Genomic DNA, 14,419 nt, shown 5'->3' with positions numbered 1-14,419 from the left:
AGCACAAGGTTGAGTGCCCTGGGTAGGCTCTCAGTAAATCTTTGTTGAAAGAATAAATGTCAGTACCACATGGCAAGAATTGACAATCAAACTGGTTATACAAAGGTGATGATAAAGTACTTACTTATTTGTTCACTTCACAGTTGTTTAAATTGAGAGAAGTCTTTTTAAAATTAATACAGATATATTTGAAGAGAGAGATGTATAAAAACAATAAAATTGAAAGGAAAGTACACATTTGAATGAAGGTTATCTTTCCAAGGAAGAAAGTGTGAAATTAAAAATAATGTTTTTTAAAAGAATGGAAGTGGGTATGTTAATAAGATGGCAATATCTCTTCTTATGACTCAAATATAATATGCTTTTTTTTTTTTCCTGTTTCATCTTTTCTAATTTAAAAAATATTTATTCCCTCACTTGATTGTCAGAAGGTGATTGGGCCCCTGCTCTGAGCTGTGACTGGTAACAATCTTTCCTACCCTGTAGATGTGCTAGGGGTGGAAAGGTGGAGAGCCACAGGACCCAGATCTTCCATAGTTAAGAAAGACTTCTTATTTTTTTCTAGATTGATTTGGAATCAAATCCACAGAACAGAAGTCCTGAGTCGCGTCCTGGTGTTGTTTATCCCAATACCAAATTTCATCGCAAAGATAATCTCAACCCGAGACACATAAATCTTCCTCTCCCGGCTCCCCATGCACAGTATGCCATCCCCAGTCGTCATTTTCATCCCCTTCCCCAGCTACCCAGACCACCGTTTCCGATTCCGCAGCAGCACGCCCTGCTAAATCAGCAGCAGAGTAATTTGCCTGAACAACCAAATCAGATGCCACCCCAGCCAAATCAGGTAGTCCCGCCGCCGAATCCGCTGAACCAGCTGACTCCGCAGCCGCCGCCTCAGCTTTCTCCTGCCTATCAGGCAGGACCCAACAGCGCTTTCTTTAATAGCGCCGTGTCTCACCGCCCGCAGTCCCCACCCGCAGAGGCTGTGATCCCTGAGCAGCAGCCGCCTCCCATGCTGCAGGAAGGCCATGGTCCTCTGCGAGCCATCGCACAGCCCGGCCCCCTCCTTCCGTCACATCTGAGTAACTTCACTGATGAGAACCCCCCAGGATTGCCTGTAGGGGAGGCTTTAGGTAAGTTCTCCTGTCACTGCGGGACGTGACAAAGTCAGAGATTATTTCCTTCAATTTGCATGTACTGTGCAATATTAATTTGGGTCAGGATTGATTCAGTTCTTCAAACAGTGGCAGCAAAAATCAGTCGCTTAGTGTGACAGGCAGAACCTTGTTCCAAACGCTGTTTGCTGTCAAGCATCCAGGTGATGCCAGTCTCCGGGATCACGTAGGTAAGGAAGAACCTCGCCACCATTACCATGACCTTAGTTACGGGCAAATTTAGGAAATACCCAAAATGGTGGGCATTTCTTTGTCTCTGTGAAGAAAATCTGGTTGTAAAAACACTTGAGTAGCTTGAAACCCCAAATGAACCCGAAACCCCAAAGGCGTGAAAATTTAAACTCTTCCCAAATATCTTGCAGATCGTATGCACGGGAGTGTAGCGCTAGAAACACTAAGGCAGCAGCAAGTGCGGTTCCAGCAGTGGAATGAGCATCACGCCTATCTCAGTCAGGGCAGTATTCCGTACCCGCACCATCACCGCCCGCATCCGCACCTCCAGCACCTTCCTCAGACGCCCATTGGATTGCATCAGCCCCCCGTGAGAGCAGAGTGGAAGCTCCCCAGCAGTGCCGAAGATGAAGCAGAAACCACAGACTCCAGGTACTTCCGCAGAGTAAACATAGCCTCGGAAGCATGGCCCACGTTCCCTCCTCCCACACACTGTGTTCTTCCTTGGGTGTCGTCCTTTTAGCCTCAAATTGGGATATTGTCCCAAAGATGCTGGATGCTGGCCTTCTAGGCACATGGTACACAGTTCTAATGATTGATTCTAAAAGATAGGGAATCGTTTAGAAGTAACTGGGGCAAATCTGTGTATGGACAGTCCGTTGTGGATTGAAAATTAATGTGGCCCCTTGCTTTGTGGCTCTCCTGAGAAAAATAGACCGTCGCTGTATGTTTTTCCTACTCAGTAGTCATACGTGAATGGACACAGAAGTAAGTTAAAATGTTAAAAATGAGAAGTTTGTCATCAGTTTTTTTCCCCTGCCTGCACAGAATTCTGTCTTTTTTAACTGTAAACGTTTATGAGTGTTCAGTCCTTAGTGCAAACTTGTTTTTATGGGCAGTGTCATGTGACTGCAGTGAAGTGTTTCCTGATCCCTCTGAACAAGGCCCACCACAATGGTGACTTTTTGTAACCGCCAGTTATCAAAGACATGTAGACGCAAGGACAATTTTTTTTTTTAAGACTTTGTTTATTTATTTGAAAGAGAATGAGAGAGAGAGCAAGCAAGAGGCAGGGAGTGGCAGAGGAAGAAGCAGACTTTCTGCTAAGCAGGGAGCCTGATGCGGGACTCCCAGGACCCCAGGATCATGACCTGAGCCGATGGTGGTTGTTTAACCGACTGAGCCACCCAGGTGCCTGAGACAAGGACAGTTTTTAATGCCAAGGGAAAAGAAAGAAATCAGGTACTTGGACATATTTAGTGCCTCCCACTCAGCATCTATTGCCTGTTAATGATCACTTTTTTTTTTTTTTCTTTGAAGACTTTATTTATTTATTTGAAAGATAGAGAGAGCCTACATGTGCAAGCGAGGCGGAGAAGCAGAGGGAGAGGGACAAGCAGACTCCACACTGAGCGTGGAGCCCAACATGGGGCTTGATCCTGAGCTGAAACCAGGAAAGAGTCCGACCAAATGAGCCACCCAACTGCCCTTTGATGCTCACTTTTGAGATTAATTAATGTTAATTCTAACGAAGTATTCTGATTTTGTCTGTAAAAATTAACATGTGTAGTTGACTAAAGCTCTCCTTGATGTGACAGAGCTTTTTTGTTTTCTTTTCCTCATATTTCATCGTCTTTATGTAGGTTTCAAGACTTAATCAGAGAACTGTCTAATCGTGATCAAAGTGAAACACGGGAACTAGCTGAAATGCCACCACCTCAATCAAGACTTTTGCAATATAGACAAATTCAGACTAGGAGCCCACCAGCAGTCCCATCTCCCCCATCCAGCACAGACCACAGTAGCCACTTTTCTAACTTTAATGACAACAGCAGAGACCTTGAAGTAGCCAGCAACCCAGCATTTCCACAGCGCCTACCGCCCCAGATATTCAGCTCGCCTTTCTCGTTGCCATCTGAACACCTTGCCCCTCCTCCCTTGAAATACCTGGCACCTGACGGAGCATGGACTTTTGCTAACTTACAACAGAATCACCTAATGGGGCCGGGTTTTCCCTATGGCCTACCTCCATTGCCGCACAGGCCACCGCAAAACCCTTTTGTACAAATACAGAATCATCAACATGCTATTGGTCAAGAGCCATTTCACCCATTGTCATCTCGAACAGTATCTTCTTCTTCGCTCCCTAGCTTAGAAGAGGTAAATATCTTTCTTTTCCTTTTTTTCCTTTTGGGATTAAATTTTTGTGAAAAGTAATCGTATATATTGATTTGATGAGCATGGTGAACAGGTCTTACTGAATTTAAAAGTCTTTTCAAGATAATCTTTTCTTGGAATTTATTTTAATTTGTCCTTTTATTGTGGTATTTCAGGCTTTGTAGAATCGTCATTATTGTTGAAACATGCCCCTTAGATTCTTTTGTTGCTGTTTTAGAACATTCAACATCTGATTGACCTGAGGAGGCAGCTTTTTGATCAGTCTAATCTGGGCAAATGGTTTCTGGTGATTGGTCTTTTTACTTAAGTTACATTTGTCAGTTATAAATGTGTTAATTAAGCCTTAAGTAGACGCTGGCTTTTTCAGCCAGGGGTGAATTCCTAGTGCGGTGCTTCTCCTGGCACTCACTCTGGTGCTTTCTCACTTAACCTGGGGCAGTTGAGACGTGTTAGTACTGATTCCCGAGTGTCAGAATGGGCAGTGTATTTAACGTGGAATCCACTCTGCTCAACTAGGCATTTTAAGGTAAACTGGATTTTTATCTTAAAATAGTTAGGTATTTCTAGGGAGCATCTATATGGACCTTCACTGATATGAAAATCCTACTAATCCCAGGTATAAATCTTTCAAAATGGTACCACTGATGTAGACTATAAACATGTTGTCTAGCTGGTCCCCTTAAGTTTGCAGTGATTAAAGATGGGAATGTGGAAAGCTGGTTGTGGTCCTTGTCAATCGCACATGTCTACTTATTAAAATAGGGTAAACATTTACAACTTTGATACGTGAAAGATATCTTTTTGACATTAGCTTTATTTTGGCTGTTCCCTTGTTGATTTCTAAAGGCTTTTAAAAATAATTCTTGTGTTTTGCAGATTTTTCTGCTGTACCTGCTGATTAAAAAGTCAGGTTTTGATAGGGATGGTTCTGTATCTTATTTGTAGAGTTTTGGAGGTAATTTGTTTAAGTAGTTCCAGTAGGTATTGTTTGGCTCATCTGGTTTAATAACTGTTATGCAAACAACTTACCTGCCACCTTGGGCTCCTAATACAAATTGTAAGCGATCATTTTAAGGTACTATTTAGTGGGTTTTAATACTTATACAATGTCGTGTAGCTGCTCTCTTAATTCCAGATCATTGTTGTCACCCAGAGAGAAGCCTCTAACTGTTAAGTAGTGGCTCCCTAATCCTCCCTCTGCCTCCCATCCCTAGTAACTCATAATCTACTGTCTGTCTCTGTGGAGACATTTTATATAACTGGAATCATCCAAAATGTGGCCTTCTGAGTCTGGCTTTTCCCTTTAGTATGTTTTTGAAGCTCGTGCCCATTGTAGCACGTGTCAGTACTTCATTCCTTTCCACGCCTGAGTTATATTCCACTGATGGATTTGCCACCATTTGTTTATCTCTTCATCGATTGATGGATATTTGATTTGTTTCTGTTATTTTGCTATTATGAGTAGTGCTACCGAACAAGTTTTTGTGTGAAAGCTTATTTTTTTGTTCTTTTATTTATGTACCTAGAATTCCTGGGTTGTCTGGTAACTCTATGTTTGAGGAGATGTCAGGCTGTTTTCCACAGGGCCTTGTACCATTTTTACATTCCCAGTAGTGATGTATGAGGGTTCCAGTATCTCCTTTTTAAAACAAAAAAAGATAGCTATTAGGTGGGTGTATAGTTCTATCTCTGTGGCTCTGATATGCATTTCTCTAAGGACTAATGATGCTGAGCGTCACCGTATGTGTATCTTCTTTGCAGAAATGTACATTCAAATCCTTTACCCGTTTAAAAAAAAATGGTTGGTTGCCTTTTTGTTACAGAGCTTTGTAAGAGGTTCTAAATACCTTCTGGGTACTTGATTCTTATCACACATAAGATTTGCCGTATTTTCTCCTTCGGTAAGCTTGTCTTTTCACTTCTTAATAGTATCCTTTTATACACAAAAGTTTTTAGTTGGGAAAAGTCCAATTTATCTGTTCTTTGTCATTGTTGCTGTTCTTGTTACTGTGGTTTTGATGTCATACCTGAGAAACTGTTGCCTAATCCAAACTCATGGAGATGTATGTCTACCTTCCTTAATTTTATAGTTTTAGTTTTTACATTGAGTTCTTTGACCCTTTTTGAGTTAGTTCTTGTGTGTTATATAAGGTGATGACAGATCCATTATTTTGCATGTTGGTTATCCAGTTTTCTCAGCACCAGTTATCGAAAAGACTTTTTGTCCATTGAATGGTCATGGCAACCTTGTCAAAAATCAGTTAACCATAGATGTTTGGGATTACTTGTAGGCTTTCAATTTGTTCATTATTGTCGATGTCCTTATTCTCTACTGCACTATCTTGTATACTATATCTTTGTAGTGAGTTTTGTATTTGGAAGTATGGTGTTGTACTTTGTTCTTTTTCAAGATTGTTTTGACTGTTCTGGGTCTCTTGAATTTCTATATGAAATTTAGGATCAGTTTGTAAATTTCTGCCAAAAAAAAACCCCAAAACCAGCTGGAATTTTAAGAGAGATTGCTTTAAATCTGTAGATTAAGTTGAAGACTATTGTCATCTTAACAACATTAAGCCTTCTGGTACCTGAACATGGGATATCTTTACATTTATTTAGGTCCTTTAAAATTTTTCTTTAACAGCATTTTGTAATTGTCCAAGTATAAGTCTCACACCTCTATCTTGAAGTAGTTTACTTTTTTTTTTTTTTTTTAAAGATTTTATTTATTTACTTGACAGAAAGAGATGACAAGCAGGCAGAGAGGCAGGCAGAGAGAGAGGAGGAAGCAGGCTCCCTGCTGAGCAGAGCCGAAGGCAGTGGCTTAACCCACTGAGCCCCCCTGGCGCCCCAGTAGTTTACTCTTTTAACTGCAATTGTAAACAGAATTGTTCTCTTAATTTCAGTTTTGAATTGTTCATTACTAGTGTACAGAAATACAATTATATACTTATTATATATCTGCAAATTTGCTGAACTGTTAATTAGCTCTAATAGATTTTTTGTGGATACCTTGGGATTTTTTTGTTTGTTTGTTTTTTCGTATAGAAGAAAATGTCTGCAAATATATCTTTGTTCTTCCTTTCTAATCTGGTTGTGTTTTCTATTTCTTGCCTAATTGCCCTGGCCAGAACTGTAGTATAATGTTTAAAGTACTTATTTGGTAAATTAGAGAAAAGCAAGTATATCAAGGGTGAGATTTTCAAATTTCCTTGTGTTTTTGATTTCTGATTTCATTCCTTTGTGGTTGGAGAATATAGTTTCTGTAATTTTAATCTATTAAAATTTATTGAGATTTGTTTTATGGTCCAACATACTGTCTTTCCTGGAGAATGTTTCAGGTGCATTGGAAAACCACGAGTATTTTGTTCTTGTTGGTTGGAATGTTCTATAGTTGTGTTAGGTCTGTTTGGTTTGTATTTTTCAAATTTTCCGTTTGCTTTGGATCTCTCTCTGTCTAGATTTTATATCTACTACTGAAGGTAGGGTGTTGAAATCTCTCAACTACTAATGTTGAATCTTCTGTTTCTCCCTTTCAGTTCTGTCAGTTTATGCTTCATGTATATTGGGGCTCTGTGGTTAGGTTTATACATGTTTATAATTGTTAGGTCTTCTTGACGGATTGGCATTTTTATCGTTACATGATTTCCTTTCTCTCTTACAACAGTTTTTGTCTTGAGTATGTTTTTTTCAGATGTTTGTGTAGCCCCACAGCTCTTTTTGTTTCAGTTTGCATGTGATCTCTTTTCTCATTCTTTTGTTTTTGGATTTGGTTGTCATTTGTTTAGTGACTTCTCTGATCTAATATAAAAAATAATAGTAAATTAATTAAAAATTCCGAACCAATTACATATTTATTTTTTATTATTTTTTAAAAATATTTTGATTATTGGGGTACCTGAGTGGCTCAGTGGGTTAAAGCCTCTGCCTTTGTCTCAGGTCATGATCCCCGGGTCCGGGGATCGAGCCCCACATCAGGCTCTCTGCAGAGAGCTTGTTTCCTCCTCTCTCTCCCTGCCTGCCTCTCTGCCTACTTGTGATCTCTGTCTGTCAAATAAATAAATAAAATATTTTTTAAAAAAAGATTTTATTTATTTACTTGACAGAGATCACAAGTAGGCAGAGAGGCAGGCGGGGTGGGGTGGGGGATGATGCAGGCTCCTTGCTGAGCAGAGAGCCCAGCCCGATGCAGGGCTCAATGCCAGGACCCTGGGATCATGACCCGAGCCAAAGGCAGAGACTTTAACCCACTGAGCCACCCAGGCGCCCCCTGAACCAATTTTTTAAAGTTTGTGGTTGTCATGTGTCACCTCTGAAGTCTTTATGCTGTTAGCTTCATGGTCAACTAATCATCACGCAGAGATGCCCTTAAATGCCCAGGACTAAAAACATGGCCCAGTTTTTGCAGAAGTGTCTGAGTGTGCATTTGGGTGCAACCCCCACACTCAGCCAGGCAGTTACATCTTCGCCTTAGTCCTAGCTTCCTGCCTCCGCAGAGCCTCCAGATCAGCCAGAGGTAGGAACTTTTCAGGTCTTTTCTGAGCAGGTACACAGCATGTGTGTGGCCTTTTAGATTCCCAGGGATGTGTCAGAGCTCCTGAAAGCCCTTACTTCCTAAGCATCTCATTCCTCGCCTTTCCTCTGAAGCTTTTGGTTAGTCTGCTGTTCTGTCCAGCTGTTAGTCCTTTGTGTCAGGCAGCAGTGGCTAAAACCTTTGCCTATGAATGTTTTTGATACGGCCCTCTTAGTGCTGGTGGAGTTCTCAGACAAGACAGGGCAAGGGTTTTTGAGCCAGTCTTCCAGGGACCACCAGGTCACAACAAAGAATTACACGTCTTTGAGAATGAAGCCTGTTCTGCACCCTCTGGTCCTGGGGCTGGAAATGCCAGGTCTTACTTATATTCAAGGCCACCATTGAGCTGGAGGGAAGGGTTTGGGAACCAGAGTAAGTTAAAATACCAGAGAGCTCACTATACTTACTGAATTTTCCATTTTTCTTGATGAACTGCTCTCTTGGTTGCTGTAAGCTTTAATTTATCAAATTTAAGAAAGTTGATGGTGACAGTTTTGCCAATTTTTTCATTGCTTTATCGAGCGATGGGCTTTGGAATTACTTACCTCCGCCTCTTGTGATTTTTTTTTTTTATATTTTTATTTATTTGTGAGAGAAAGAGAACATGTACATACAAGCGCTGGGGAGGGGCAGAGGGAGAAGGAGAAGCAGACTCCCCGCTGAGCAGGGAGCCCCATGTGGGGCTTGATTGCAGGACCCTGAGATCATAACCTGAGCTGAAGGCAGTCACTTAACTGGCTGAGTCACCCATGGGCCCCTCTTATGATGATATTTATTTAACTTGCCAAATGAATTCATAATATGTGGAGGAGACAATGTGCCAAAGGCTTTATAGGGTTCTATAAAGATTTGTACTTTACCGTATAATACTCAGTACTGAATAATGTACTTTAATCTTTGATGTATTTAAGTATTATTTAGTTTTGGAATTTTAAGTTCTTTTTACCTTCAGGCTCTTAACATTTGATACTACTGTTTAGCTGTGTGTGAGTAAGTACCTTCAATTGTCACTGGGTCCTTAGAGTGAAATTACTTTTGCAGAACTATTTGGTCACCTTTATTTTGATGCCTAAGATTCTCTTAAAGATGACTAACTTGGAACACTGAAAAAGAATACCTTGACAAGGAAAATATTATTTCTACCATATTACAGATTTTGACTTTTTTTTCAAGTGCATTGCGATAACTTCTGTGTGTTATGTGGTACAAAATGATTTTGCATGAATCATCTCGCAGAATGAATAGTTTATATATTTGGTGTTTTTATTTCTGGCCTTTTAAAATAATTTCTTATATTAATGATTTAGAAAAATGTCTTATTTCCTTCTGTACTGTGAATTCTTCTATTGCTAGAAACCTTAATTGATTAATCTTATGTGAGATGAAAACATCTAGATGTTAGCTTAACAGTTAACTTGAACAGAGGTGGTTTTTCACATTCTGTTTCATTAGTATTTTCTTTTTTATAATAATTTCCATTTTCTTTTGACAAAGTACATGCTCAGCATGGAAAATGTAGCAACTAGAGATATCATATCTAATTTACTATTCAAAGATAGCTACTGTAACATTGGGCTTTTCATAGCATTCATAGAGATGAACATGCTATTTCATAGCATTCATAAAAATGAACATTAGGTGATTATTTGTTGAAACATTGTTGAAACAATTTTTTCCCTTAATTTCTGTGCTCAGTTTTATTACCCCATCAAGCCTTTCTTTCAGGCCAGGGTGCTTACATGGGATCTTGATCCTATTCTGTAGTATTTTTTGCTACTTAAAATTTTTAGAGTATTCTCATCTAGGGCTGTCTTAAATGCAGTAGGTTTTCTTCCCTAGCTTGAATGCAGCCAAAGCCCTGGCCCTCAGCCAGGCTGGGGCACTGTGGTCTGGCAGTGGTGCCAGCACCCTCTCCCACTTCTAGTTCTTTCTGATGATGGGATAAAGAAGGGAACAGAGGACAGAGGTGCCACCCTTACCCTGGGCCAGGTAACAGACATTCCTGATTGGAAATAGAGTGATGAGTTGCTCCAGTTTGATTTCAAATTTCATTATAAATTGGGATTATCATTTAATGTTTCTCTGAATATTTAGCCAGTTGTCTTCATACTCGTTAAATTACTGCATTGTCACTAAAGAGAATAGTAGCTTTCTTGTCCAATACTAATTCTTTTATAATAGCACTGTATCATGTTTGCATGTCAGCTAACCGCTGTGGGGGGTGGGGAGAGACGGAATGTAAAGAGAATCAATACAAGATAATTCTTGGCTTCGGAGCTTGCAAGGGGTCAATTTCTCATAATTTTGGCATGATTCACAATTTTTCAAGGGTAATTTTTTCTATATGAGATCTCCTACTTTGTATGACAACTTTATAACTTAACTCCTGAGTAGGACGCTCTTTTTCAGTATACACTCAGATCTGTTTCCAGACTTTCAGTTTTTCTCCTCATCTAGCTATATTTATTTTTCTGCACCAGAATTGAACTCTTAATTTTTAAGGCTTTGTAGTATTCTAATTTGATAGTGTAAAGTCTCTCTTACTGCGTTGTCCGTCCCCGCTCCCCCCCCCCCCCCCCCGCTTCCGGGGTGGGCAGAAGAACGAAGTTATTTATTGGTTTTTCTACCATAACTCTTTGTGAACTCTTACTCCCCCCACACAGCCCCCCACACCCAAAGAAAAACCTCTCTTGGGTTGTTCTTTTTTTGTTGTTTGTTTTTAATTACATCAAACGTGTAGCTTTAAATTAGGGGAAATTTTGTCTTTACAGATCTCTTAAACCTCTCATTTAGGAATTGGTACAGTCTTCAGTATTTTAATCCCCCTCCCCCGGCCTCTTTCCCTCCCTTCCGTTTTTCTTTTCTGAGTGTTCCACTGTAAAATTCAGTAGCAGCTTCACTCTCGGGTAAATTTACATTGATTGTTCCTTGTTTTTTATTATGAGTGGAACCCTTTTTTTCCCCCATTATACGTTCCAGTTACTGTATCTTGAGGGACAAATCCTCATTCTTCTTAAGCAGGCTTAGTTTTATCACATTGAAAACTTTCATTTAACATAGAACCAGCAGTACTGATCCTGGTACAGAACAAATGTTGCCAGGTAGGATGTGCCGCACCGTGAAATAGTGTGGTTAAAAGTGCTTATGAGGAATGCGTGGAAAATTCTTTTTTAAAAGCTTCGCTGGAAAACTCTCAGAATTTGAAACCGCATGCTTTTGTGTTGCAGCGGTGGTATTGTTGTGATGGCCTTCTGATGAGAACAGATGCTGTAAGTCGCTCACCTTGACCAGTGTTCAGTCAGTTGCATTTACCGATGCCATTTGAGACATGTCTGACATGTGTGCCTCTGTGATGAATCTGCTTTGAAACATCTCTTGTCTTCTGTGTTGGTTTTTTTTTTTAAAGATTTTATTTATTTATTTGACAGAGAGAGATCACAAGTAGACGGAGAGGCAGGCAGAGAGAGAGGGAGGCAGGCTCCCTGCTGAGCAGAAAGCCGGATGCGGGACTTGATCCCAGGACCCTGAGATCATGACCTGAGCTGAAGGCAGCAGCTTAACCCACTGAGCCACCCAGGCGCCCCTGTGTTGGTTTTTGAACAAAGACACCTTCGACTCATCTATTAGTTTTCATTTTTTCCTTCAAAGAGCTCTGGTTTTGAAGTTAGTCGGTAGTTTTGATTTTGATGTTGTCTGATTACCCCACGCCTTCACGTTCCCTTCTCTGGCACCAAGTCTTGTACAAATGTGGCTTGAAGATTCTATTCTTGGCTGATGGACATTCTGCCTGTTCTGACTTTAGAAGTGGGTGAGGACAGCTTGTGATTTACGTTGTGTAACCGGGTGGTAATAGCGCCATCTTCATAGATCATTAATGTATGGTATCTAATAAGCCATCTGATGCACATAACAGAGACAGTTAATCAACAGATTAATAAATTAGACCTCTATTCACGCTTAAATTATCAAAGCTAATCATTTAAATGAGAAGTTCTATTTTAATGAACGTTCGTGGCACCATAGTTAATGACACTTGGAATTTTCACTAGAGCATTTAGCTCTTCCTTAGTGATTAGCTTTGATAGTATAATTCTAAATAGAGCACTAATTAACTTAGTTGTGACCTTTCCCCCAGTTATCTATTTATACATATACTTTTGAGATTTTAGCATTATATTTTGATATTTAGAAAGATCTATATCAGCACCAGCCTTATTAGAAAATGACGATCATTTGTTTAGCAACAGAACGATTTCACGGCTCAGCGTCAAGAATGTAAACACAAATGCACGTGGAGTTGATGCCGAACCGAGAAGCGAGGGTCTCTGACAGAATAAAATGAGCCTTTAAGCAATAAATAATGAAATTATTTAGACCCAAGAACTCTAATATGAAACTAGAGTGTTGGACATTGGTTGGGCTGCCGTCTAAAAGTAAAGGAATAATCTGATTGGGAGGAGACAGATGTAGAAGGAAGAGTGTCTTCATGAAAGAAACTGAGAACAGTGCAGAACAACAGGAAACAAAATGTGGTCAAGAAATAAGGACGAAGGGAGGGAAAGTATGGTTTATATCTTTAATTAGCCCACAGGGCCCAAGTATAGGTGGAAATCCAAAGGACATTCTCTGTTGGAATTTTTTTTCTTTTTCCCCAGACAAGGAAGCTTTCTCTGAAATTTGTAGCTATGGGTCCTTGTCTTTCAATGTAAATTTCATAGAAATGTCCCTCTGTGGGGGAGAAAAACTGAAATTTTAAACTCATTGCCCAGAATGCATTTTATTGTAGTCAGTTAGCATGCTGTATAGTTTTTGGATTTAAATAACTTAAATACGCTTATATGTGGTATCACATTTGAACTGCTTTAGCAGATAAGAGCATATTCTTGATGGTTGTTAAAGTTGTTGACGGATTATGTTTGGACTTTTTTTTTTTTAAGATTTTATTTATTTATTTGACTGAGAGAGAGATCACAAGTAGGGAAAGAAAGGCAGAGAGAGAGGAAGGGAAGCAGGCTCCCTGCCTAGCAGAGAGCTCGATCCCAGGACCCTGGGGGGCTCCATCCCAGGACCCTGGGATTATGACCTGAGCCGAAGGCAGAGGCTTTAACCCACTGAGCCACCCAGGCGCTCGTGGACATTTTTTTTTTTTAAAGATTTTATTTATTTATGACAGAGAAAGGTAGTGAGAGAAGGAACACAAGCGGGGGGCGGGCGGAGCTGGAGAGGGAGAAGTGGGCTCCACTCTGAGCAGGGAGCCCAATCTGGGGCTTGATCCCAGGATCCTAGAATCATGACCTGAGTGGAAGGCAGATGCTTAACCGACTAAGCCACCCAGGCACCCCTATGTTTGAACATTTTAATTAAAAAGACTTAAGCAGCACCTGGGTGATTTAGTCAGTTGGGCATCCAACTGTTGATCTCAGCTCAGGTCTTGATCTCAGGGGTTTAAGTTCAAGCCCCACATTGGGCTTCACTTTGGGCATGGAGCCTACTTTAAAAAATAGTTACAATATATTCTCATTGAGAAGGACTCTGATTTATTGAAGACTCTTTTCAGAAACAAAACAGAACTTTGAAAGTAGTTGAGGCCTTGAAGAGCATTTATTCTCACTCCTCCTTTTTAAAGGAGACGGAGGCACCAAGATATCGAGGGACTTGCAGCTTAAGCAGTTTTACCAATTAAAGTGGATCTGAGACTCCAGACTCCCAGGCCTCCTCAGCTTCACACTGTTCTTCAGCTTTTTATGCCATGAGTTAGGTGTCTTCCTGGAAGACAATAAGTGATTGCGATTACATGAGGTAGAGATGTGATGGGGCAGCGAGTACCACATGATGTTCCTGGGACCAAAGAATGAAATCTTCAGCTCTGTGAGGTTTTCCTTTTTGGTGGGGAGGATGAGAGGAGGGATGGTTCATTTAGAATTCTTGATTTCCACCCCCCAAATTCTTGATTCTTAAAAGCTGTCTTGTTCCAGCTGCTAAATGTTTGACTGTTTAAATGATTTATTCAGAAATTTCAAATACCAGAAAATTAACTATGAGAAATGTACTACGCTTCTCAATCTTCTTTTTTTTTTTTTTTTTCTTTTTTTTAAAGAAAGGGAGTGATGGTAGGGGGCGGGGCAGAGGGAGACAGAATTTTTTTTTTAAAGATTTTATTTATTTGAGAGAGAGCAAGCGAGCGAGCGACGGGAGGAGGGAGAGGGACAGGTGGACTCTGAGTTGAATGCAGAGCCTGACACAGGGCTGGATCCCATGACCCTGAGATCATGACCTGTGCTGAAATCCAGAGTTGGATGCTTAACTGACTGAGCCACCGAGG

The 14,419-nt window shown here is 40.4% G+C and overlaps 1 protein-coding gene across 5 annotated transcripts in view; it reads left to right on the top strand.

Moving 5' to 3' along the window:
- The window catches only part of HELZ (helicase with zinc finger), a 181,622-nt gene that overhangs the window by 153,897 nt on the left and 13,306 nt on the right, over positions 1 to 14,419 (top strand). For all 5 annotated transcript variants that reach the window (XM_059380533.1, XM_059380534.1, XM_059380536.1 and 2 more), the window contains 3 exons: positions 566 to 1,136; positions 1,541 to 1,781; positions 2,993 to 3,509. In XM_059380533.1, coding sequence (XP_059236516.1) covers positions 566 to 1,136; positions 1,541 to 1,781; positions 2,993 to 3,509 — 1,329 coding nt within the window. The remainder of the gene's footprint in view (positions 1 to 565; positions 1,137 to 1,540; positions 1,782 to 2,992; positions 3,510 to 14,419) is intronic.

This window comes from Mustela nigripes, chromosome 16 (assembly GCF_022355385.1).
Source record: "Mustela nigripes isolate SB6536 chromosome 16, MUSNIG.SB6536, whole genome shotgun sequence".
NCBI lineage: Eukaryota > Metazoa > Chordata > Mammalia > Carnivora > Mustelidae > Mustela > Mustela nigripes.
This window is presented reverse-complemented; position numbering and strand designations above follow the sequence as displayed.